The sequence below is a fragment of the Gavialis gangeticus genome, unplaced genomic scaffold (genome assembly GCF_001723915.1).
Source record: "Gavialis gangeticus isolate Ggan-Ray unplaced genomic scaffold, GavGan_comp1, whole genome shotgun sequence".
NCBI classification, from domain to species: Eukaryota; Metazoa; Chordata; order Crocodylia; family Gavialidae; genus Gavialis; species Gavialis gangeticus.
The window spans coordinates 27,771,277-27,798,139 of record NW_017729025.1 but is presented as its reverse complement, the minus strand read 5'-3'; the positions used below and the strand labels follow the sequence as shown (position 1 = coordinate 27,798,139).

At 42.9% G+C, this 26,863-nt stretch overlaps 1 protein-coding gene across 2 annotated transcripts in view; it reads right to left on the bottom strand.

Annotated features, from left to right (window-relative positions):
- Nucleotides 1–26,863, bottom strand: part of BEGAIN (brain enriched guanylate kinase associated) — a 310,010-nt gene that overhangs the window by 201,210 nt on the left and 81,937 nt on the right. For both annotated transcript variants that reach the window (XM_019518557.1, XM_019518558.1), the window contains exon 2: nt 16,679–16,707. In XM_019518557.1, the coding sequence (XP_019374102.1) occupies nt 16,679–16,692 (14 nt within the window). In that variant the 5' untranslated portion in view covers nt 16,693–16,707. The remainder of the gene's footprint in view (nt 1–16,678; nt 16,708–26,863) is intronic.

Below are 26,863 nucleotides of genomic sequence, written 5' to 3'. Positions count from 1 at the left end.
TGTTCTCAGCAGCTCCCCTACTTCAACTGTTTTGTGCTCCAGAAAGTACATAATTATCCTGCTAATTAGTCGTATTATTATTTAATAGTCCCTAGACAATGTTTTCCTCTTTGAACAGTGATGGAATGAGCCTTTTCCCCATCAAAAATAATCCCTGTCATGGCCCCAAACCTTTTTCTTCCCTGTTTGTTCCTTTCCCTCCTGAAAGTCCTGATTGCCCAGGAGGTGATTCTGGTTGGCAGCTGCACAGAATGAGCTAGTGATGTGATACAAACACTAGGGGATTTTCCCCATTCTTACATCACCGGCAAGAATAGATTCTGCTGCTTCCTATCATCTTCACAGGTAATCTTCATGCAAAACCAGTGTGATGGGAGGCCTATGAATGTTTGGTATCACAGGCTGAGGAACACAATGGGAAGCTGGTGAATATCCTCCTCGGAAGTGGACTTCTCCCTCTCCATGCAGCTGGCCTCTCTACAGCAAATCACCTCTGTAAATACCTCTGATGCTCTTAATTTAGATATCACCTGAGGCCTGTTGGTGAAAGCTGTGGGATGCTGGGGGGGGGGTTGTGGGAGCTCACTTGTAAAGTTTGTTTCCAATAACACCTAATTCGAATCCAGTGAACCACCGGCAGTCGGCTTGCAAATCTGAATCATTGTTGGTTTCACTAGGGTCACAGTGGCATAGAACTGGAGTCATGCAGTGGGAAACCTGACTTAGGGAAAGTCAGCTGTTGTGGGGTGGGGGGTAGAGGAGGGACAATGCCAAGGATTCAGTTGATGTGACTTAATCACTGTTTCTCTCAGAGTTTGCTGGGAGAGGGAAAAGTCTAGGATTTACATATACCAGATCTAGTGCATTTTGAAAGGGAGGAGAAAAGGAAGGATGGTGGCTGCAAAGAGAAGCAGGGGAGAAATATTTTAGAAAAATGGTACAGAGATTGAAGAGAGTTGGGTACAAACTGGGACCTGCCTACCTGAGACACTACAGATTTTCTGGAGAAGTTAGACAACCTAGATGGCGTTAGGCAGTAGGTGTGTAGATGGTGATACCCTTCAATGTAAACAGGGTTCTTGGTTATAGCTGTGTTGGTCTAAGTACAGACGCAGGCAAAGTTATTTGGGTAGATATGATATCTTTTACTAGACCAACCAAATAGTTCGAAAAATGTTCTTTGCAAGCTTCTGGGCACAAACACCCTTCTCCATGCAGTCTCCCAATGCCTGAAGGAGGGCGTTTGTGCCCAAAATCTTGCAAAGAACTTTTCCCCAACTATTTAGTTTGTCTAATAAAATGTATCACATCTACCCAAAGAACCTTGCCTTCAATGTGAACACATTTTCTAACAACTCCTATTTTCTTGTTTTTTTTCCCCCAGCCTCCTTTCTCCCCCTCTTCCACTTTGGTGGTTAGGTCATTCTAGCTCAGCAGGAAATAGGTCAGTGACACATGCCTATTGTTTTAGAACACAATTCTTCATGGTGCATTCACAGTAAGAAATCTCTTCGTTTTTGAGCTTTCAGGAAGGTGGGCTGAACGTTACGGCTGCAGTTGTCCTTTTCAACAATTCCTTCATGCCTCTTTGTTCTAACAGTCAAGCTTCTCTTTATTTATATTTTTGACTGTAAAGGTTGTTTTTATCCATTTTCATGACTCAAACTTCACAGAGGAACCTGCTGCTCCTACCTAGCTGCTTCTCCAGCTGCACCCCTAGGTTGCAAATGAAAGTTTTGAAGTCATAATCACACTGGAGAATATGGCAATGTGCTAAAATGTCAGGTGATGCAAAATTAATGATTCAGGATAAAGACAGTAGTGATGACACACATTGCACTTTTGTAGAGCTTGCCATCCAGAATTTCAAAGTGATTTATAACAGGTATTCAATTCCTGACTTGCAGGCCAGATCCAGTCCCTGGTGTCATCTGGACCATGGACCGTAGACTTTGGCCCTGTGCGTTAGCTTGGGCATGCAGGGTGGTGGAGGTCTGAGCCTGGAGTGCACGAGCTGGGCAGGGGCAGTTCATCCCCAGAGCCAAATCCTAGCTGTGTGGAAGCAGTGTGGGGCCCCTGGAGCTGGATCCTGCTCATGCAGAGGTGGAACAGGGTCTCTTAGTGCCTGATCCCAGGATGTGGGGGCAGCACGGAGCTTAGTCCGCCCTGCAAATCAGCCCTATGCCTTTCACCTGGCCTGCAGTGCCAAAACCATGAGGCTGGGTTAAGGCACTTCATTACTTCAGTGCAGTTGGTAAATGTTGTTCCCCAAGGAAACAGACATAGAGGTTTTGATACTTGTTGAAAGTTGCCCCAGAAATCTTGTCAGAGCTTGGGAAAGAATTCTAATCTCCAGGTACTGTGTTTTAGCCACCAGACAAGCTTGCCCCTCCACAGAGGATAGAGCACTGGGTTCAAATATCTAAGACAAGGAGTATCAGGGATGCTTAGTGCCTATCAAATTCAAACCCTTCATGCTTCAAGCTGGGCATCCAGACTGAGCATACATGTAAGTGCTGGCCCTGAAACTTTTTTTTTGCTTTTCCATGATCAGTCCTGTTTTCCATATTCTGAGCATGACTCTGCAAGCCAGTGGCCTAATTTGTCAGTGCTGAAGAAAAAGGGAGAATAAGAATAGAAAGTGCAACTAATTGCTTTTTGTAAAACAGCATCCCTGACTAAATGGATGACAACTATTTTTATTTGCTGATTATGCCTGATGGGTGTAAAGCCTCCTGTCTTAGTAAAGCTTCAACTTAACTAACCTCCAAAGCTGGGGGCTAATAACACTAAGACTGAAAAAGAAATTAGTTCAATACTGAGTTGGGAGCATTTAATTATTTAGTATAGCCTTGTAGTACAGAATCCAGATTGGACATTCTCCTGCTTGGGCCCAACTCATAGATAGTTTAACAGACAAGAGATTAAACTAAGCACCTGGTAGAGATACAGGTGACAGGAATTCAATGTAGAATCTACAACTCTTTTATTTATGCATTTACAGAGCATTATCACACTACCTTCACATTTATAAAAACCTCTGGCTTTTTGTTTGGAGGATGATTTGGTATCTAGAGTCTTTTTTATTTTATTAACTGTGCTGTTGCAGTTAACTCATCTCAACTTTGTGTAGTCTGCATAATAATTTTATTGTATGCTTTATTTAATCTGTGCAAAATAAGATTGATGACCCCCTCCAAGTAGGCTGGCATTTTATGAAATGCTGCAGAAGTTAACCAAGTATGTGGTAATGTATCATGATCCAACTGGTCTGAATGTAACATATCCTTAAAGAATATTTGTATACAGTATAAATAAGGGGTGGAACAGGTTTGGATATTAGGGGTGTGCAAAATGGGCTGTATTCAATTCAGATTTGGATTCAGCCTGAATCGGGGGGCAGTGATTCGATTCATTGATTTGGATCAATATCCCAATTCAATTCAGCCAAATCTAAATCTGAAGATTCGATGCTGATTCAGAGAATCAGTGATTCGGCCATAGATACAGCTTTAAAAGTTTCTTCTACATACCTCAAGGTCCCAGCTGAGATGATGGGGTAGATGGAGTGTCCCACAGGAACGTGGCGCCCCTGCCCCCCCATGCTTAGTGACAGACCCGGAAGTGGACCAGAAGTACTTCTGGTTCACTTCTGGGTCCATTGCTAAGTGCGCGGGGGTCCCTCCCTGCAAGCCTCCAGCTCGGCAATCAGCCACAGGGGGACCCCGGGTGCTCCTCCAGACCCAGGAGCCATCAGTCGCTGAGCTGGGGGGGGGTGGGGGGGGGTCCCGTATGCGCTCCGTAGCAGACCCAGAAGTGGACTGGAAGTGCTTCTGGTCCACTTCTGGGTCCACTGTGGAGCACACTGGGGACTCCCACACACTCCCATGGGATGCTCCATCTGCTCACTGCCGCAGTGTTCATGAGCCACCTGGTACCTTGGGGTATGTAGAAAAAACATTTAAAGCCGTGTTTATGTCTGAATCATTGAATCTCTCCGAATCTCTCCAAATTGATTCAGTGGATTCTGATTTGGAGAGATTAAAGGGTCTCCTAATTCAATTCAGATTTGGAGATTCAGCCACCAAATTGGGCCAAATCTCCGCTGAATTGAATCAATGACTGAAGCGTCGCACAGCCCTACTGGATATCCATAGTGGCATCTGAGTCAGAGGTGCCAGCTGTGCTTGCCTTAAGTAGTATTGGCTTGCTACTATAGGAGCTACAAGCTTAAAATATTGGCAAACCTAATTTTTATATTTTGTGCCAGCATTTAGAGATTCTTTCACTGGATGGAGAAGGGACACGAAAGCCACAGTAGGGTAGTTCTAGTCCATACAACATCACCAGAAGTTCAGTCAGTGGAAATTTTAATCACCAGACTATTGGGCTAGTCTCTTTAGAGCCACAAAGCCTGCGGTGTTACTTCAGCATAGCTATTAATAGTTATTTGTTGCCACGTGTTCCTCAGTTATAATAATTTAACCCAACACCTTTCTCTTAGCTTGTTGTTTTAACACATATACCATAGTTGAAATTTCAATTTCTGAGGTAAAATACTTTTAGAAAGGAAAATGCAGGCTTCCAAAACATATAACATGGAAAAGAAATCAGTACTGCATAAACACCTTTATTAAAATGGAGAGACAATACGCCCCTCCACCCCCGCCCCCCTGCCACCTTCATGAAGGCTCAAACACACACAATATAAGCTTGCGTTAAGGAGACACCTGTCTGAGGGATGCTTTCTTTTTTTTTCTATTTTGAAAGAGATAATATACTCAGTTTTGCTCTGTAAAGAAACACAGTCAGAAGCTCAGGCATGTAAAACCCCATTTATTTGACTAGCTGAACCTCTTGAGTCCTTGTCAAGTTCAAAAACAGAGAACAGTAAAAGGCCAGCAAATGAAGGTCTATGGTTAGAGCAGAAGCTCGCCACAACAAGGATTTCAGTCTAGAAGAGAATACATTCCTGTCATCTGGAGGTACCTATTAGCCAGATGTTTTGTATTGCACATAGTAGACAAGAAACATTTGTTCTTGGAAAAGTGCCATTCATTTAGACCTGTCCAGTTAGCAGCCTCTGTGTTAAGAGCAGTAAGTTCATAGATTTTTATTTGCTCATGAAAGGATATTTGGTCCTAACTGCCTTGGAACAGAACCACAGAATAGTCTCCCAAGTCCCAGACCTGCAACAGAAGGGCCACCTTTTTATCTGCAAGGTCTGTGTGTTGAGAGCAAATGTGCACAGGGAGGATGCAGCGCACAGAGGTGTGGAACAGAAGTACCACAGAATAAAACAGCACTGCTGTGCAGAGACTAGAAACTGCAGAGTCCATGCCATGCCATGCCATGCCATGTGCTGTGGAGCTTGGCTCTTTGGGGGCTCCCTGTCCTGGAGTGTAGATGAAAGATTGTAGATCTACTGGCAAAACTGGAATAGGGGAGGAAAGCTGCTGGAGGGGAAGCTTTCTTTTTCTTAATGATCACATATCAATGAGCAGAAACAGAACCCACTCCCACAATTTGATATGTGGAACCCTGTAAAGCAGTACTGAACGCCAGTGGCCCTTGGCCTTTCCTGACTCAAGGCACCCTTTTCGAGACTCCAGACACTCAGCAGTATAGCGATGCAGCTGGGTGCCCAGGGCACAGGGGCAATGGCAACTCCCAGTGCTGCTGGCACAAACAAGATTGCAATCATGCAGCTGCCAGCAGCAGCTGTATTTTTTTTTAGTCCTCCCCAAAATTGCTGTCTGTGGTGGTTGCCCTAGTCTCTCTGCCCTAGGCCCCTGACAGATGTTACACTTAAGATGTGATTGGCTGACTGGCAGAGTGGACTACCCTTCATGCAGCCCCACCCATTGCTGCTGATTGGTGGAGATGGGTGAGGCCGCATGAAAGGCAGCCCTCTTTGCCAATCAGGGGTGGAGGGAGAGGCTGCCCTCTTGGCTGCTCTCTTTCATGCTGGTGCCTCTCCCCCACCCCATCAGGGTGCAAGGCCAAGCTGCCGTGGATGCTGGCTACCACTGGAGTGCCAGCATTTTATTTTTAGTAAGTTTTTTTTCTGGTGTTTCTGCACAAAATTGCAGAAACTGACATTTTTCATGGTTTCCGCCAAAAATGATCCCACAATCACACCTCCTGCCATGCATGTGTGGCATATCAGGAAGTGCAGTTTTGGGATCCCACATCAGATCCCATTGTGCATTTACTTTAATGTCTGTCAGGGGCCCTAGTTACACCACCATGGGCACTCTTTAGCAGGGTTTGAATTACGGGGAAGCTCGGGGGAGCTGATCCCCCCATAAGAGATGAAAGCCCCCTGTAAGATTTGAAAACCTTAACTGGGGCTGCGGGGAGGGGCGTGTCTCCAATTTTGTTAGGGCATCGCGGTGGGCAGTCCAATTTTTTTTTGCAGAGTCAAAGTGTAATTCAAACCCTGCTACTCAGAAAATGCCAGCTCTTAGCTGTCACTTGGTTTTTTGACTACCAAAAAATAATAGAGCAATTCTTCCATTGCAAAGAACTCAAAAAGACCACAACAGTCTGAGTGTTTTCTGGACTGAATGATTTCCTGTTTGAAATCTCTTGGTTTATCTTGTGAATCAGTGTTGGTGTTTGTACATTGTGCTTATATTGAGTGGCACCTCACAGAACCCTTAAAAGTATCTCATGGCCCACCAGGGGGTCATAGCACCCTGGCTGAGAATCAGGGGTTCACACACTTTACAGGCATAGAGCCTGGGCCTTTGAATGTGGTTTTCAGAGAGAAAAATGTGACTGAGCTGTGCTTTCATTCTCCCAGGTAACTTAGCTTAGCTGCTGTGGCCTGCATTCTGGTTGCTCTGTTTTTGAGTATTATGACAGGGTTTTCTTTTTTCTTTCTTTCTTTATTTTCCTGCTTTCAGCATATCTTGCTCTTTCTTGCTTTTTCATGTTTAATTGCCCACACATCAATATAAATCAAAATATAAAATTAAAATGCCATTGCTGCTAGCAACCTGAGACTGAGACTCCAAACGGAGAGTGTATAATTTATTTTGCATTAAATTAAAAATCTTCCTACTCTAATAATATTATGGGCTATATTCATTTACTTTGAAATCAAGACTCATTATAGAAACCTGTGCAAACCTAGTCTGCTAGTATTGCTGCTTGGTACTCGGTACTTGCTGTGCCTCTATCCATGAAAATGTCTTTTTATTAGTTCCATTTCAGGTCATAAGAGAATCCTTCAATGTGACTGCAAAACATTTTATACTTCAGTCATTCACACATATCTATACAAAGTCCTTACTATTTGAAAATGTCTTCCAAAAGAAATCCAAACCTTTAAGTGTAGGAATAATCTTTCTGCAATTATTACAGGAAGCTGAAATTGTGGTTGAGGAAATAACTTGAGTGTCTTGTCCAATCCGGCTTGTCTACCATTTGAGGAGCCCCTAATTACTGCCACACCATTTAAATTCAGGTCAGTCAGTTCTCATGTAAACTCTACTGCCCCCATACTCCTAAAGCAGTTGTTCCTGCTGTGGCTATCTAATCCGATTAACCATCCCAGGTTCCACGTCATCTATTTCAGAGAGTGCAAGATCCATTTTCCACAAATCTGACATACACTGACTCTTGCTCACCTACACATCTGTCAATGGAACTATCAGCAAGTGCAATAAGAACCCAGATTTCTCCAGGCTTTCTTTCCCAAGACACTTGTCTATGAGTCCTTGCAAATATTTCTATAGGGAATTTCCTGGTATGAGAGAGAGTTGAGGCCTAGACAAAAGGCACTTACATCTATGGAATCAGCATATATACTTGTGTAAACAAGGAGCAGACAGGCAACACTAATCCTTATAGTGGGGTAATTTTACCCTATCTGGTGTAGAATTATCTTGGAAAAAATATCAAAAGTAAAATTATACCAGTATCAGTTACGCCAGGATAGGCATCATCTCTTTGCTTCCATCCTGGGGCATTGGTTTGCATAAGGAAAAGAAGCTGTTCCTTGCTATGCTACCCCTTACTAATGAGCCATTATAATACTGTCAAATGCATGCATCTAGCCCATGATAAATGCTTGTCCATCCACTCCAAACCCTGAGGTAACTTATATGGGTGTACAAAACAGCTGTAAGTTACATGATTGAAAAGCCATCAAGTATCTGAGCCCTCAGTATATGGTGATCCAAAATGAAGGACATTTTTAGCTTTCTTCAAGCATTCCCATGACTAAACTTGTGTATTGTGGCTGTGTAAGTACTACTAAACAAGATGGAAAATTTTGGATCTCTTTATTTTCAGACAGAAGGTAGGGCAGGGTGGCACCCTAGGGTGCATTGAGATGAGTGCGTATGTATGCTTTGCAGAGCTTCAAAGGCTGTTGAGGCACCACAAAATGCCTCAAATGACAGTGTACATCAAAAGGTTCTCTGTGCTGCTAATTTGCAGCAAAGAGTGAAAATTAAATACTGGGAAATCCCAGTAACTAAAAAAAAAATGTTCCAAAAAAAAGTGACACGGTGCACATGGCTGCAGCGTGCATCAACTGAAACTGGAGCCAGCCAGAGCCATGCTCCAGGTTAGGCACTGTGCACCTGGATTACCACTACTGCAGCCCCGGGAGGCCCCCAGGACCCCAGATAAGGCTGCTAGGGCCAGTCCAGGTGGCCCCACCTGGGGCAATTTGCTGTGCACCATAGCATGCCTGTATGAACATTTCCCAGGGACAAATGCAAATGGCACAGCATTTGTCCCTGGGGAAACACACGTGCATGCTCATCTGGATGCACCCTTAGAAACTAACTAGTTCAAACAGGCATGAGCTTTCATAGGTAACACTCTACTTCATGAGATGCTATGAAGGGACTTGCAGAAAGAAAGGGTTTCCATTTTTCAGAGCAATTGAAGAACATAAGCATCTTACGTGTTATGCAGTTCACATAAGCAGCACTGTGGTCACATATATGCAGGGGAATCAAAAGGGCTGTCTTTATCAGAGGACTTCTTATCGTTTGTACAAGGTACAAAAATTATTTGTTTTGCTTGCATGCTTGGAAACCAGTTTCTATCTTTATTTGGAATACTCAGATGTGCTCTGTGCTTCATACTTATTTGGCCCTAGGGTCTCCATCATAATATTAAACAGTTTCAAATCCCTTTTGGTTTTTCTCACCCTTTCCCCTCTCTGAAAACCAGTGGTCTGATGTATTCCAAACACCTTTCAGTGTTTTTAAAAACAATCAAGCCTGGATGTACATCACTTTTATTTTAATATATTTTTAAATTCCATGGGAGCAAATCAAAGATTGATTGGCAAATTAGATTGCCTCAGCCTTGCCAGCAACGGCTAAGTTTGCAATCTGCAAAAGCTGGTAATCAAGTATTTGAGACAGTCCATACCTTTTGCATGTCAACTTGTGTGAGGCAAATAATCAAGTGGTAGTTGATTTTACTACAAAGTGAACCACCTTCTGTTAGCAAACTGAACTGTTACTGCCTTTAAATTGACTGAGGCCTTAGTCTGGAAGCTTTTTTCTCACTTGGTTAAAACCATATGAATTTCTGGATGCTTGTATCTGCAGTTGCTTCTGCTAATGATTTAAATTTGTAAAATTCTAAAACTTCTGGACAGTCTACCCTGGTTCGGGTAGACTTATACATTTCTCATCCCCCTTCAAACAAAGCTCATCCCCCTTCAAACAAAGCACTAACAGGCGATGTGGTCAAACCTAGGGTCAGGCACTCTCTGCAATATAAATGCTATAACGATAATTAGCAGGGACAGCATTTTCCCATATTGATGGAAATGGATACATTTTCTAGTAAAACCATTCCTGAAAATATTACCCTGCTTTTTCATTAGCTATAGAACTGGTAGAAGAGACTTCAAAGAGAGACACTCAGTTCTCTCAAGTTTTCTTTTTTACTAACTCTAGTAAAAATATGGCTTGGAAGTATACTTGTCTCTTCCCACCTCTCTATTTCAACACATTGCATGCAAGTCTATACCTAGCTGGGCCCAATACCTTTCCTAATATCTTATTCCAGGACTCAGCTTTATCACATTGTTCATCTTCTACTATCACCCCTGAAAGTCCAGTGCTTTGCTTTAGTTCAGTCCTCCCCTCTGGCCACCCTTCCCTGCTGAATCTGGTGTCATCCAACCTGTTCTTACTGTCAGGTTTCCTGTTGGCTGGACACTTTTACTTACTTTACTCTTACCTAGAGGTTTGTGAATGAGACTATATGGTGTGGTTACCTGCCAGAGCAGGGCATTAGGTTGATTACAGAGGTCCCTTTCAGTTTTATGTTCTTATCACTTTGGATTGTTTCATGTCGCTGACCACAGGCTGCTACGCCAGCTCAGAAACTGCACGAGTGGCAGGGGAGCCACAGAAAGCTTTCTGTTCCTCATCTCTGCTAGCTTTTCCCAGAGTAACCAATTCTCTCCCTGTGATGTCTTTTTGAGGATTAGGTACAGGAGGTGGCTGAGAAAATGGAGCAGTATAGTCTTGTACTGACAGTCTTAAATGACAGTATGTCTACATGGCAATTAAAGGTGTGACTGCAGCATAAGTAGACATGCCTGCACCATGCCAAATCTAGCTAGCATAGAAAATTATAGTAGTGAAGTAGTAGTGGCCTGGATTTCAGTGTGGGTTATGCTAGCCTGCTGGGTACGTGCTAGGGTTGTTAGCACTTGCTGAAGTTCACATGGCTGCATTTTCACTTACCCATGCCAGCTAAATAAAAACTAGCATAGGCCTGTTCAGCTATGCTGGAATCACAGCTGTGAACGGGAAAGATTGCCACCAAAGAGAGCTCACTATTGCTACAACTGTTGGAGCTGCCTGTCAGGAAATTCTTGGAAAAAAGGGAGGGAAACCCTTGGACAAATGCAGGGCAAGACCATTTTCTTCCTTAGATGTGCAGAGAACTTTATCTGTAACAAGCAGTAGGAAGGTTGCCAAAACTAGAGGACATTCATATATCCCAAATGTCACTAATCTACAACAAAGAACATTTTACTAAATGACAGCAGTAGGGCACTCAGACTGTGGGGGCTTGTAAAGCTTTTAAAAACCCATTAATAAATAAGCAAATATATTACCTTTTCCAGATTAACCCAAAGAACCCCATAAAAAAGCCCAACATGATGAGCACTCTGAATCCTTGGTTTCTACTGCTGACTCTGCCACTGACTCTGTGTGTGTAGCCAAGACTGTAGGCAAGACAGTTTATCTAATTTCCATCATCTTTTAATTAACAATAATATCTGGTTCCTTTGCAGAATGTTTGTGAGACTGCTCAGTCATGGTGGTAAACTACGGAAAGCAGCTCCAACGAACGATGTTATAGAAAGTGCTATTTTTATGGCTTTTAAAGTACAAAAAAGAACTTAAAAACAGTAGAGAGCCACATAGTTATTTTTTATAACCATGATTAAACAAACATATTTATGAACTAATTTTACCACTTATGGGAAACTGAGATGAAAAACTGGCATTACTGAGGGTAGTTACCTATTTAAACCTAGCACATGGGACCACAAAATTTCTTGTGTTTTTGGATTGTATGAATCTAGGATGACTGATTCTTAAGATTTCTGGATTGCCATTTACAACAGAGCAGTATGTGGAGTCTGGAAAAAGACACTGTCCATGGTATTCGAATCTGGCTCCTGAAGTTGAAAAAAAGATAAAATAATTTGTTGTTGGATGATCTTTCATTTAAAGATTTGAAAAGACTTTAAAAACTTAGTGTCACAACTGTATCCTGTGCAAGGCAGGAGATTATTATTACCTTTTTATTTTAAAAGGGGTACATTGAAGAATAGAATGTCACACAGTAAATCTGTTATAGTTTTGCCAAGAGTACCCAAAAGAAATCTAATCTGTGGCTTTACTGTGTATAAAATCTGATCTCTAAATGTGCATGAACCATCTTTTAAGTAGCTGCATTTTGGATGCACATAAAATATGCATCTGTATATCTTGAGTCATGCAGATCATGTACTGAATTGGATAGGCCCCCTTGAAAGCATAGCACATAGGGTGTGGACACATGGCAATTGCCATGGTGCAATTTTACCTTGCATTTTACTCTTTGGTAAATGTATTCCTAGTAAGGAGCAGAAATATGACCAGGTCTCCTAAGTTGACTGCCCACAGTAGATAATATTAAAGCACTAAATTGTTGTATGGCCAAGAGCCACATTCAGCAAAAGGCTTCTCTGTGATGAATCAACTAGAGGAACAGACACATGACACACTATGAGTGCATCTACACATTGCCCTATGGTGATGTAGCAAAGTTCTGCATCACTGTACAGCGCACTGCAGCCATGTAGCGATCACACGGGTCTATATGTGATCACCAGATGTGTTGCCGTAACAGTGTGCTTCATGGTTATAGTGTGCCGCTACAGTGACATAGCAGGAAAATCTGTGCGCTGTGTGCATGGCACAGTAACCACCCGTACTGCATTATGCTTTAGTACTTGCCAAAGGAAGTACTAAAGCACAGCACCATAGCAATGTCGATGTACGGTGTCATGTAGACACACCTTGCAAGTAGTAATTTTCCCAGGTAGTTGCTCTTCTGTTGCATTTTTCAAGAGGTAGCATTATCCTGGATTAACATGATTTACTATGTGTGGGGTTTGTGGCATATGTTGTGTGTTGCCCCAGCATAAAATATGTGATAAAGTTAGTTTACTACATGGAAAGCCTACCTTGTGTGTCACTCTTAGAAACTACAATGGTAAGAACCTAACCGACCAGACCACACACATTTTAAAACTTATTTTCAATTGTATACCATAGGGCTGAAAAGCTCAGCCTTGTTTATAGACATGGTAGAGCACTGAATCCAAAAACTGTGCTTAAAAGGTTGTAGTCAGTGGTAATTAATGTTTAAAGTGTCTGTATAAGCGTACACAACCAACCTACGTAAATGCAGATCCCCAAGAGATTTGTGATTAGTAGTTAGCCTTACTTCCTGCCTAATCTATTGGTACTTCCCAGATGTTGTAAATACCCCCATGTACTGCTAAGAATTATTCACAGTGGGAAGATTTCATTTCAGCAGTCATTTTTCTAGCTGACATTTTAGAGCATAATAGCATGTTTGCACTTCCAAAGAAAGTTCTCCACACATCTAACTACATTTTGGCAGTTTTTTGACCCCCTCTTCCTGTTAACCGCATACACCTCTAAGGCTGGAATCGTGGTGACGAGGACAGAATAGAACACAGCAGGTCACTGCGGCTCCTTGCTCGGCAAGTGGTATTTACTGAGCGAGGTGATGTGAGCATCAGTTTCTGAGCACACCAAGCCAGAGAAACATAACATTGTCTACCACACAGCAAGGTGGGCTTTATGTATCAGCACAGAACAACAGTGCTCAGCTTTTGTGCGAGCTGAATAGAATACAGCAGTAGTGCTCAACTTATGGCCCACAGACCATATCTGGCCCCCAAAATGCCTGGATTCAGTCCTTGGCATCGGGGGATTGGCAGCAAGTGGCTCAGCTTGGAGCATCCTCTGCCCTGCCCTGCCCTGCACCATGTTGCTGATCCCCTCTGCAGCCCTCCCTGTTCTGTTTTCTTTTTCTCTTCCTCTGCAGCCTTGCCTCTGACATTGGTAGCCACTTTCTTCCCCCACCTCTCTCCCTCCCTGCTCCATTACCAGAGGGGAGTGGTGGCCTGTGATGCAGCCAGGTCACAGGCACCCAAACTGTCACTAAAAGGTTGAAGTCTACTGGAATACAGCTTTAATTCAAAAATAGGGTGGATCCATGGGTCAACACTACAGGACCTTGAGCTATCTTTCTCTTCTAGGACCTGCTGTACTCTGCCTTGTGGGATCTTCAGATGCACTGGGCTTGCTCACATACAGTAAGACTTCTAAAAGAAAACAAGTTTAAAAATCTTCAGATACTTGGCTTTATGGGCTTCTGGGGCTGACATTTTGGGATCAGTTACTGTGATTCTATGCAGCTATTCTTGATACTTCATAAGGTTCAGGATTTGCACTTTGAAATGCACAGCAGAATGCAAGTCTGAAGCTATTTAACTTTTATTAGAGCCCTGAATTCTCATCCAGAGTTTCAACTGGTGAGATGAAACCCAAATAAATATATCTCCTAACTCTCTCTTGATGGCCCAACAGATGATCTCATTTCATTTTCTGCTGCACTCCTTACTTTCTCTTTCTTTCACAAGTCTTAGATGTGACTCCTTTACCCTACTTTTAACAAAATCCCACTCTCCACAATATCTGAATGCCTTGGTCTCCTCACTAGCCTTGCCTCACTCTAGTATCTGGCATACTTTGTGCTCTTTCCATGTGGCCAGCAATCTCTTCCTCCTGCTGAGGTATGACACCTCTCCCTGCTTGCCACTCAGAGAGTGAGGCAGAAGCTTGTAGGAGAGGAAGCAGAGAATATACAGGGTGCAGTGTAGCAGTGACTCTTTCCATCATACGTTTTTCCATCTGCCAGCTGTAAAATAGACCTCACAGACACAAAGAGTACCACGTTGCAGACCCACTGAAATCAAGGGCACTGACCTTACAGTCCTTTGTATGCATTACTTTTCCAGTCTAGATCTCACAGGCTTGTGCATTTCTTATATCAGTAGAGTGACAGTCTGTTTCCATTTTCTAAATTGCTACCGGTGAGTCCAGTTCATGTGAGAGTGAGAGACAATTATCACTTGCATGAGGCAGGCAGTGTTTAGGCTGCAGCAGTACAACTTCCCTGCCTTGCTCTGCTAGAATCTTTCTGTCCTGCTCTATTGTTCTGCTCCTGAGCCTCTTTGAGATGAGAGTGGGATGTGAACAACCACTGCTATGGAGAATTTTTATATACAGAAAAGCATAAACAAAATGCATAAGTATTAGGATGGTGACACAGACTGACCCTTTTCTGGAAGTCAATGGCAAAACACTCATTCCTTCAATGAGGTGGAATCAGTGTACAGGTGTGTGACACGGGGCTGTTTCAGTCACAGTACTCCTTCCAAATTCATTGGTTTGGGAGCTATAAATATGAGACAGCTGCAGAATCAGGGTCCTAGAACTACAGAAGTGGAGTTCTCCTCTCCCTTTGCTCTCATTTTGAATGTCTTTCTGAACTTCGTTCATCTCTTGGGCTCCATAGCCTGTTGCTGCCTAGAGCAAGAACCATGTTTGTTAAAAGTAGAGGCCAAAACATACTCTGAAGTCATGTTTGTCCACGTGCCTGACTGTGCACGCAGATGAGCACATAAATGTTCATCTCCTTGCACCATTGACCGATTTGTATATCAAAATCTGGGTATGGGTGCATAAGCCTGTTCCAAAACAGTCTAAACGTTTTGTGTAATACTGGGCCAAATCCTGAGGTGCTTACTCAGTGGTGACTCAGGCAAAACTTATGATATATCCCATTTTTAACAAACTGCGCACATCAATAACCACAGTACATTGTGCAGAGTTCCTTACCAGGCTGAACATGTATAGCCCTTGACTCTTATGCGACAGCACGCAATCTAGAGTTGTAACACCAAAGCTGCCTTTGTCAGTATATGATACCAGGAACTTTCACAACATGCATCTAGACCAAGTCTGCTGTAAGAGTTAATCCTTCCCACTCTTTTCCAACTAAAACTCCAGCAGCGTGGTGTGCTTCCTGCCCAGAATTCTTCAAGTGCTAGTTTCAAATCTCTGTTCTTTTACAACTGCGCACGACCACCTTTTCAGAGCTATTCCCAGAGTTCTGCAACTTCCCTGTATCTCCTTAACAAATTTAGCAGTTCCTTTAAAAGTTAATGAATCGAAAAAGTTGTGCTTTATGTGTTAATTCTCATGTCTCAATAGAGTCTTTCCAGAGAAATCTGGACTTGTTCAGTGAAAAGGAATGAGAGTCCTTTAGCTATTTCTGGAGATAAAAGCCTTGTAAAATATTCTGCAGATAATCAAGAGTTCAGCATTTCCTTATACAAGCTATTGTATTTAGCAGACTGTCTTAATAAAAAATGGCTACAATTCTTGCTTTTTTTAAATTTCCTTTGCAACATGCACAATATCCCCCAAAGCAGACTTACATTTGGACATGAGATGGGAAACTTATGTTTATAAAAGCTATCTCCGTTTGCTTAAAGCAAGAAGATGTGCTGAGAAACAGGTTCAGTCTGACAACATTTTAAACATGGAGAGACAGGATTTATCTGGCAAGTTCAGAAATATAAAACAGAAAACGAACACCAATGCTACAGCATCACATTGAAACAAACCACAGTAATTAGATGCTTTGAAGTTAAGCCTATATGTTCTTTAGCTTTTTCATGAATTATTGATCCACCTTTCTCATTAAAACAGACTGGCATGCTCTTGCCGAAAATGGACAAGTGACTACAACATTTATATAATCAAATATACTCTGCATCTGGTGATGAAAACACGTTTGTGTGTAGAATTTCCCTTCTGAATTAACATGTCTGCAAAACAGATTTACTAGCATTACCACATTCATTTTCTATTGTCTCTAGAACATTGCTCTTCTGTTGCATTATTGTTCAATCTGAAATTTTACACTGATCATATCAAGCAACATATTTTCGAGACTGTATCACTTATTAGACACTAGAATATTTCTTGCCTATAATGAGATGTAAATAAACTGTCTGGCTTACCTTATTTTCTCCATTTCTGCCGCAGAGGCCTACAAGAAATCAAATAATAGGAACAAGTGAATGAAGGAAAAGATTCACTCTGCAGATTTATGCATAGTTTAGGTTTTCCAAATGGTTCTCGACAAGTGTCTACAAAGCGATGGTAAGCGAACCCCACATCTGCATTAGCAGAAAATAACATTGACAGATTAACTCAGAAATAATGCAGCACGCTGCAGGAACACTGTATACCGAGGAGCCATGGGCAACAGAATGACTCAGTTGTAGCGCTGAGGCAGAAAATGAAAAAAAGCAAGTAACAGGTTAGTATGCCTATTGGATTTCACAGAAAAAGTTGAAATACAGTGCTACCCTGTGCATCATCAGCACCATGGAAGCATTCTGCTGGCTGTAAAACTGAAGTGTCTGAATCTCATGGTAATTTGAGTTTAACTCATAATGTGTCACAGATTTTAACAGCTAGAATGGACATGAGCATCCTCAGCAGGAGTTTTGGGTAATCAAATTAGTTTGTGCAAGTAATATGCTGTCTTTACAATTAGCAGCTCAGTTATTGTCTCCTTTTCATTAACGCTTTCATTCCTGCTTACCAAGCTTTATTGTTTAGCACCAGGGTTTGAATTACGGGGGAGCTGTGGGGGGAGGGGAGGGCTGACCCTGCCCTAAGAGACGAGAGTCCCCTGAAAGATTTGAAAATCATAACCTGGAGGGGGTCTCTGATTTTATTAGGGCATCATGATGGGCAGCCCAATTTTTTTTGCAGACCCCTCCAAGAGTCAAAGGGAATTTGAACCCTGTTTCGCACCATCTGATCCTTGATTCCTGTTTACCGTGGCTGTAGCATGGAACACCATTAACCCTCTGCTGTCTGTTTATCATAGCTATAGCAAAGAACTGCATTAACTCCTTGATTCCTGTTTCTTATAACTACAGCCCTAATTTAACATTTGATTCATGCTGAATACTCCAATAGAGTATAATTACATTAATTCCTTACCACATCTGCACTATAAGTTCCTTTATGTCCTTTATTTCCTTTTATGATATTAGTAGCTCTGAATCTTATTAACCCTTCTCATGACCACTTTCTCATTCAACCTTCTCCCATGTAGCTGCTCAATGTCTGTTTTGCCTCTACTTACTGTACCACTAGAACAGAACCTCATTGCCCCCCTTGGATCTTGTTTATTGTAAATAGAAGAAGAAATCTCAGAGAAATTCAGTCCCTAGATTTTAAGATTAATTCCAGCCTGGCAAAATTTCACACTAAAAGCATTACCTATTAATCATTAGTGTTTTAAACAGTATGGATTAATAACTAGCAGTGATATTAAATATCAAATAGATAAAATTCAAAGATTAATTTTATAGAAATGTAAATGCCATCAATTAGGCAGCAGGATTTATATGTCAAATTGCCTAATAAAACATCCCAAATGGCAAATTCTTGGTTACTCATTATGTCACCTATTTTCCTTCTGTTCATTTACTTTAGATGTGCACCATAGATGAAGTCATTCATCATGCCCATGTATGCATGATGATCTCTAATGACACACATAAGGAATCATAGAGAATCCAGTGATTCATTCTTGTGAATATAACTTGGTACACAAGATGCCAGCAGTTGGAAAAGCCATTTTTAGCTTCACAGTAATAGGTGTAGTGCATGCTATGCAGTCACAGCACGTTTTCTGAAAGCCCAGGGTTATCAATGGCAAATCCTAGATTTCTGAGATTTAAGAAATTACCTTGGGATCTAGGCTTGGTTTTCTTTAGTCATACCTTTATATTTCATTTATAATACTACCTTTTGCCTTTTGAATAAATGATACTTCATAGCCGTGGTATAAAATTGTAACTGATGGGGGTTTATTAGGTCTGGAATGGCAGGGGGGCAGATCCTCTGAGATATCACTGTTTTTATCACTTGACTTCCCCTGCAGTTATCCTCAAAGACCCTGCCTAATGATGTTGTTCCCTCCAGTTAAGGAAGGGTGGACACAGCTCCCTCCTGAGTTATTCAGTGTTGCTGTGAGTGTGAGCTGCAGGGGTCACTCAAGAAGAGTGAACGCCACGTGGGACTTGGTTCATTGTTTCTATTATGCTGCTGGTTTCTAGTGGCACAGGGGGGGAAATGATTGAACCAGACACTTGTCCAGTGCTTTGTTTTCTGCTGCGTTTGCAGAATTGGGATGAGGGCAGTTTTGTATAGTTAAAATGCAGGACTTCTAACCTCTTTTTTCTGCCTGTGCTATCGATCTAATGTTCAGAAGTGGGTGAGTCATTCAGAGGGCTGTGCAAATAACTTTTATTTTTTTGTTTGGCTGCTGAATCAAAAAATTAAATAAGTTCTTTGATTCAACTAGTGGTTTTTATTTCAGCTACTCTTTGAAGCAAAAACAAATAATAGACCCCAAAACAAACAAAAAAAGCCCAAGCCCATTGTGCACCTCACTCTTTGTGAATCTTAAGGTTTTTTCTGGGCGGGTGGCATAAGTGCTATTTTTATTTCCCTCATTATGTAATAGCATAGCTGTTAGAGCACTTGTGCAGGATACAAGAGAACTGGGTTCAAGTCTCCCTTTTAATCGAGGGAATTTAAATCTATATCTTCTGCCTCCCAGGCAAAACTCTTAGTCACCATGTAATACTGTAACGTTAGGTATTCCTCAATGGGATGCTCTTGATCCCTCCTGTAGATAATGTTCCACTTAGAAACAACAATGGAATCTAGGTATCTTACCACACAGATAAGTGTCCTAAGCACCCAAATAGATAGTCCTTCTTTTGCTGTATTGCTAGTCCAGTATTTTATTATGAGCACCTCCATGTCTGAATGCCTATAGCATTGTGGGACTCTCTTGGGAGATAGGAGAAGGTGGGATCAAAGCTCTTTAAGCAAAAAGGGAGCTGAACCCAAGTCTCCCACAACCTGGATGAATGCTCTGACCTCTGAGCTGTTGAGTAAAGCTAAGTATAGACAGTCAAAAAGCCCAAGGCTGAATCAGTTCAGTCTTCACAGGTTAGTCTAAACTGCATAGATTGAATCAATAAGCAAGCGAACAGACATTCACTTTTGATTCCGGAAACACAGCCACATTCCTGAAGTGGCTCAGGCCAGAAGCCGGCGGGATGCTAGAACACATCTCCTTGCTCCACTGGAGCAGACAGCATGGTCCACGGCTAGCCCACCCGCCCTGTGATGCGGGGGAGGGGTGGTTGTGGAGGTGCAAAGCATCCTGTGATGTTGGAGGACTGAGTTAACTTGAATCTGGAGGGGATCTGGCACAGAAGTTCAATAAGCTGATTTAACCTAAATCAGTTAAGTCCATCCAGGTTTATCTTAAACTGGCTTTGGCCATTTTGAAAGCAGTTTATGTGCATTGAACTTCTGTTGTGTTACAGATTTTACAGATATGGCCTGCCATCAGAGGTGGTTCAAGCACCTACATTGAACACCTTCAAGAGCAAATTGGATGCTTATCTTGCTGGGATCCTATGACCCTAGCTGACTTCCTGCTCTTTGGGTGGGGGGCTGGACTCGCTGATCTTCCGAGGTCCCTTCCAGCCCTAATGTCTATGAAATCTATGAACTGGGTTCTAATTATTTATATTGGCTTATGTGTAATTTCTGTTTCTACCCTAAGACTTGTGGCAGAAGAACCATGAATGTACCCCAATTTTTTTTTCTGGCCAAAACGTCTGAGTGACTTTGATCTAACTTCACATAGTTTCCATCTGATTGAAACCACATTTTTTATTAAAAAAAGATCACCCGTCTGTAGTTATTTACATAGAGAGGTCTCAGGTTCCCTGTCTGTAAAATGGGGATAATTAGACCAAGTAACTGCACTTTACAGAAGTGCCATTAGCACATAATCTGAGACTGTTTGTGATGTGTTCTGATATCCTCAGTTTGAAGGCAACAGAAGAAGTACCAAGTATTCATTAGGCTAATTACAAATTAGACTGTGAACTCCTGCAGCATTGTGTATGTACAATATCAGGTGAGAACCACAAGGAGAATGCTGTTTGGTGGCCTTTGGAAGCTACCACATTATTTCTGTTACAATTACCAGTATGAAAATGAAATGTAATTTAGATTAGGGGATTGCAATATTTTGTACGTACATTCATAACTTCAATTTGTTGGCAAGCTAGAACTGGTTGACTAGATACTGTCCACTAGGCATCTGATGGAGAAGACAATACAGGTTTTTTTTCAGGACCTGAATCGTTTATCTTGAAGATCCTGAACAGGTTTCAAGATGGTGATCGGAAACTGTAAGGCCTTAAATGGCTTGAGACTAGCCTATCTGAAGGACTGCAGAATTTTTCCCTGAGGAATTGAATTCACCAGAAATGCACCTGCAGTCCATGAAAAATATCTCTGGTCTTTTGTTTGGCAGCTCTCCTGCTCCGTTTCATGCCTGCCCCCCAAAATAAAATGGGGAAGGTTGATTGAAAAATTTCAGTTTTATTTGACATTGACATTTTCAGTAAGAGAAAAAAATATACTTTCTAACTAGTTCTTGCTGCCACAGCTATAGTCAGTAGAAGTACTGATGTTAGATCCTCCTCTGAAACCTAGAGGCGGCAGCTAGGAAGGCTCTGCCCATACGGATTCTCCTCCCTGGAATGTTTTCTTGCTCCTATTCTAAAATAGCCAATAGATTTCTGTTTTATTTATTTTTAAAAGTACCATGTAAGGCTTTTATACTTCATGAGGCCCCAGAGGAAAAAAGGCTGAGGTATAAGTTGGTACTTGAGTGCTAGAAATGACTTATAAAACACTTCTTGGTAAGCTGAAACAACAGCATCTTGATTTTTTGTAAAGGGCAGCATGATAAGAGACTTATATGGGTCCTACTTGAAAGAATTTTAAATGGTCTCTTATGGCAGAGACAGCAGATATAAACATGATAAAAGCAATGTTTCATTGCCAGTAGCTTATACATCTACCAATTTGCCTTTTCATAAAAAGTGTATTTCCTTCTACTTTAGAATCCTATTGTTTATTTAATGAAGGTAATGGGCAAGGTTTTCAATTTTTAAATAGTGTTGTTTGCAGTAGTTGGCTTTGCTTGAAGCACTTTCAAAATGGCAGGTGCAGCAGAAATCCAAGCTTGTCAGTGAGGTTTCAAAATATTTGGTGGGAGCAAATGTGAGACACATTGTAGCTGATAGACAGAAATGCCAGAATTTGATTTGCCATTTTAAAACATATATTTTAGATCAGTGCTTCAAAGACTGTGGAGTAGGTCAATTCACTGTCTTTATGTCTGCTTATCCCAAATGGTTGGTGTTTGTGTCCTTTTCATTTTAATAAAAAGTTAGATTTAAAACAGCAAATTGGCTTGACTCTGAAAGCTGAGATGTCATCTTGAGAAGCCTATTAGGGGGAAGCAGTGAAGTGGTTCATGTAAGATGAGTTCCCATGGGAACCATGGCTCCACAGTACTTTTAAAGTGAAAGTCATGTTCTTATGTTGCGAAAAAAAGCCATATGATACAGTACTATGTAGCACATCCAATAGCAATAAATGGTATTGAAGTGATCTGGCCCTAGTACATAGAAACAACATGATATTTGCATTCCTTGCCTTTCCAAAAAAACCTTATAGCACCTTATCACATTTAAAATCAGGTAGTTTTTAGTTTTGATCCTGGCTTTGAGTGGCCATTCCTCTTTAACTTAACTTAACCCATATTGGTTGTCCCATAGTGCACCACTTAGAGCTGGTTGGCCTTTTTTTGTTGAAACCTTTTTTTTTTTTAAATGAATTTTTTTTGATGAAATCAGGATATCCAATAAAACACTTTGTTTTACTAGCAAACAGTGTAGACTTGTTTCTTTTTTTCATTTTAGACCTCTATTTCTCCCCTTCCTACCTTCATTGTGTTTTTTGTAACAAAAAAGAAAAAAAGAAACAGATGGAAGGAAGAAGAGTCTGGAGTTGGACATTCAGATGGACTCCAGACTCCCGAAGAAAGTTTTATTCTTCCAGCTCAGGTGAGGACAGAGGTGGCAACCATGCAGGTTCCTCCTTCCAACTCTTGCTCCTCACTTGCTGATGTTTAGAAGCAGGCACTTGCTGCCCACATAGCTATTCCCTGCAGGTAGGGCAGGAATGGGTCAAGAGAGGCTCTGGTGTTGCCCCCATGCCTGCATCAGCCAGGGACAGTGGCTGTGGCACATAGGTTCCTTCTTCCAGTACCCAGTCCCAGCCCAGTCCCCAACAGAAGCCACCTGCAGGGGAGGTCAAGAAGCAGGCATTAAAAAGGGAACCTGTGTACTGCTGCCACTGTCCCCTACTGAGCCTGGCACGCTGCACAGTTTCAGCCTGTAGCTGGAGTGGGGCAGGAGCAGTGCTGAGGCTCCCACTGATAGATCAGCTAGGGACAGTGGCAACAGCAGTGGAAGGAGGTGTGTTCGCACTTTCATGCCCCCTGGATCTGCCTCTGTATTTGAGTAGAGGTATCATGGAACAATTAATTAATAACAAATATCCCACACCTTGGCTTCTTAGACTCTTTGCTGTTATGAGCCCTGCATTCTTTTATTTGTGTCCATCATGACTCTATCATTGTGATAGAATCATAGAATCACAGAATCATACAAAAGTAGGGCTGGCAGGGACCTCCAGAGGTCATTTCGTCCAGCCCCTTGGGAAGGATCATCCCTGTCCAAATCATCTCATACAACCATAATCTAAACTCTGCATAAGACTACTGTTAAACCTTACACAACATAGACCTAACACCCTAAACTGCCACAGGTAAAGCAGGGGAAATACAGCAGCCAATGTCCTGATTCTATGAAATGTTGTTAATATATGCTCAAGGGACCATTGGTAGAAGGCCATGCCTCCCATTGCAGAGGAAGGCAACCCCCCCAGTCCATACCAATCTGACCATGGAATAAAATTTCTTTCTGACAAATATGGCAGTCAGTTTTACCCTGAGTGGAGGGGCAAGACCCTCTATCCAGAAATCTCTGGCTTTGGTTCCAGCAGGAGCATTGGCACACCTCACTCAAGGTCCCCAGCCTTGGCTGTAGCCAACTTGCAATGCCTCTGAGGGAGGCTTAAAAACATCCTGGCACATGTAGCAGAAAAGGTGAAAGGGGGCAACTAGCAAAGCCCAGAAGCATGGGAAATACCCCTGGTATAGGAATAGCTACTTAGAGATCATGCCTGAGATCAGGTGCTGTCCAACCTTTTCTTTAACACCTCCATTGGTGGCTAGACCATAAGTTCCTTAGGCAGTCTAGGAGTTGCTGTGAGCTACTTTTATGCTTAATCTTATTATATGAACATGTTTTTTTTTTTGGAGAGAGCTGTGGTAAGGAATTTGTTCTTTTTTGTAATCTCTGTAGCCAGAGTCAGTTCTCAAGACACAGTTGCTACCTGGGGAGTGGGCACTGGTGGTTTGGCCAAGATGCTGTTTGTCCAGTCCTTGGATAGAGATAGAGCAACAAGAACAAGCTGCACTGCTGTCTTCTACAGAAGGAAGCCAACCTGCAAGACCTCAAGGTATGCTTATAAGAAGCAAAGGGGCAACAGTATCTATCTACTGATTTCCCTTTCCTTGTATCCCACTTCCAGCTGACATTTATTGTGCTTGAAAAGCAAAGCAATGATGCTGTGTTTATCTCTGAAACAATAGGTGCTGCATAATTGTTTTAAGAAGGGAATCTTATTTAAGCAATAAAAGAATCAGGCCATTAAGCAGATCTTTTATCTTCTTCTTTCAAACCAGTCTCTCTCTCTTCATCAAAGAAATGGCATTCTTGTCAAGAAGCTGTACAGAAAACTTAAAAAAAAATCTCCCTTATTCTACAATGAGTGAGAGGGGAGAAGTGCTACCTTTCCTTAATCAAAGGAAAGGGTTCCAATTACCATCCTGCATAATGCACCAGTCATATTGAATCAAGGGGTAGAAAAGAGAATATCAAGTTACTAGAAGCACTAGCATTGATGCTAGCTCTTGTTTTACTACCCAGAGTCAATTTTCCTTCTGTGTTGTACATGTGAACCCCTGTTGATGATAGAAAGTATATTGATATGTGCATAAAAGGAAACAGACTGGTTGTTTGTTAAGTTGGATAATATTACCAGAAGCTCCAAAAGATTTCTGTGTAACATCTAGTTTTGACACTTTGAATCTTTTTCAATTCTTTTGGATACCTGGAGGCGAGAATGGGGCTGAAAGAACCCAGGAGCATGTTCACACATGCAGACACATGCACTTGCAGCAGCTCAAATAGCAGCAGCACAATTTTGTGACAGAGATTTGTGCTTCAGCACACGTGCCTGAACATGCATTTTCATGTGGAGCAAATTGCAACTTGGGGCAAACTGACCCTGCCCAGCACCTCCTGGATCTTCAGCCCTGGTGAGCAGCTCAGGGCTACTTCTGAGGCCCAGTCAATTGGTATCGGGGGACACTCCCCCTTGTGCCAGCTGAAATGCTGAAGCAGCCCTAACCTAGAGTGTCCCCTGCACTGACTACCCACAGCAACAGTCTGGCAGTGGGGGCTGCTGCCTGTCTGTGACCTGCTGCCACCTGTGACAGCATCTGTTCCCTTGGACCTGTGGTCTCATGGCTGCATACCTGCCAGACCCAGATGGGGACCACATGGCCATCTAGGCTCTGGTATGGGCATTGCAGCAGAGCCGCCTGCACCTCTGTGCTAACTGCCAGCAGCTGTGGCTGCACAGTTGGCCTTTGGGTGGCACTGCTGTCATGTCTTCTGGTGTCCCTGCTCTGCCATCTTCTTGGCAGCTATCACACAGAAGATGTGCTCCATGCAGTGGCCCACTTCAAACTGTAGAAGTGTGTCCTGGCTCCAAATGGCCAGGAGGTCAGCCACCTCATCTGCCCTCCAGCTGGGTCCCTGGTGCTGATACTGGGCAGGCTTCTCTGCCTGTGTCTCACCACTTGCCTCACCAGCAGGGATACTGGGGTTCCTTTTTTAAAAATTGCAAATCCTCTCATAAACCCCCCCCAAATTCTCTCATTAAAATACCCAAAATCTATATTCTTCTGCAATAAAAATGACACACCACTATATGTACAGAGATCAGTTCAGTGATGTTTTATTGATATATTTTCAAATGTAAAGCAGTTTGGAAGCCTACCAGTGCCACTATCATCATAATAAAACAAATTCTAAATATCTATACACTTTGGCATTTGATTTTGGTTTTTTTAACATAGAAAAATCAGAGCTGTCCTGCCCCCTTTGCTCACCAGGGTGTGGGGTGCTGAGCAGCACTGATAAGCTGGTACTCTGCTTCTGCCCATACCCTTGCCCCCTCACTCACAACCCACAGCCACACCAGTGCTCCTCACTCATGACCCATAGCCTCTGCCTGCCCCACTATCTCCCTCCTGGTAGCAGCTGTGTCCCAGCACCAGGACGTGAGTCCAGCTGCAGCTGTCCCACCTGTTGCTTTGTGGCTCTGAGCAGTGTCAACCCTTGCTGCTCTGCTCCCTGTGCCTATGCCCAGGCCCCAGCGATCCCCATGCTGTTCCTGGGAAGCCCTCAACTGGGATTCAGGGACAGAGTGAGGCAAGCCCCTTCCTCTCCAGGCTGGCCTCCCCCTGCACACACTGCTCTACAGGGGCATGGGGGGCTCTAAGCCTGGTTCTGGTGGCCTTTCCTACCTGAAGCACTCCCCCACCCCAACCCCCATCTCTTTCTCCCTCTCATATCCCTGCTGCCACCTCCACCCTTCCCCCCAACCCATCACACCCCCCAAGTAGTTCCTGGGACCAGGAGCCCCTCAGGCTGGGGTTGGTGTGGGAACAGGGCAGGGCTTGTGGCAGTTGTCTCTGCAGCTGTGGCTCCCACCAGCAGGTCCTGTTCCACCTGGCAGCTGGGCATGCAGGGTATGAGATGTGTGGAGGGTTGTGGAGTTTTGTGGGGGGGGGCAATTAGTGTGTGGGATGGGGTTTGTGATAGGGCTTGGTGGGGTGTGGGTGGGTGTGGGGGTAGGTTTGTGGAGGCAATGTGGGGCTTATGCAGGGCTTGGGGTGGTGTGGGATTTTGTGTGTGTGGGTTGTGTGGGTTGAGGGATTTGTAGGGAGATTGTGGGGGAGCTTCTGGGTGTGGGGGAACTGTGTGGGGTGGGGAGGACTACTTGCGGGGGTGAGTCCCCCACCCGCCCCCCTGCAT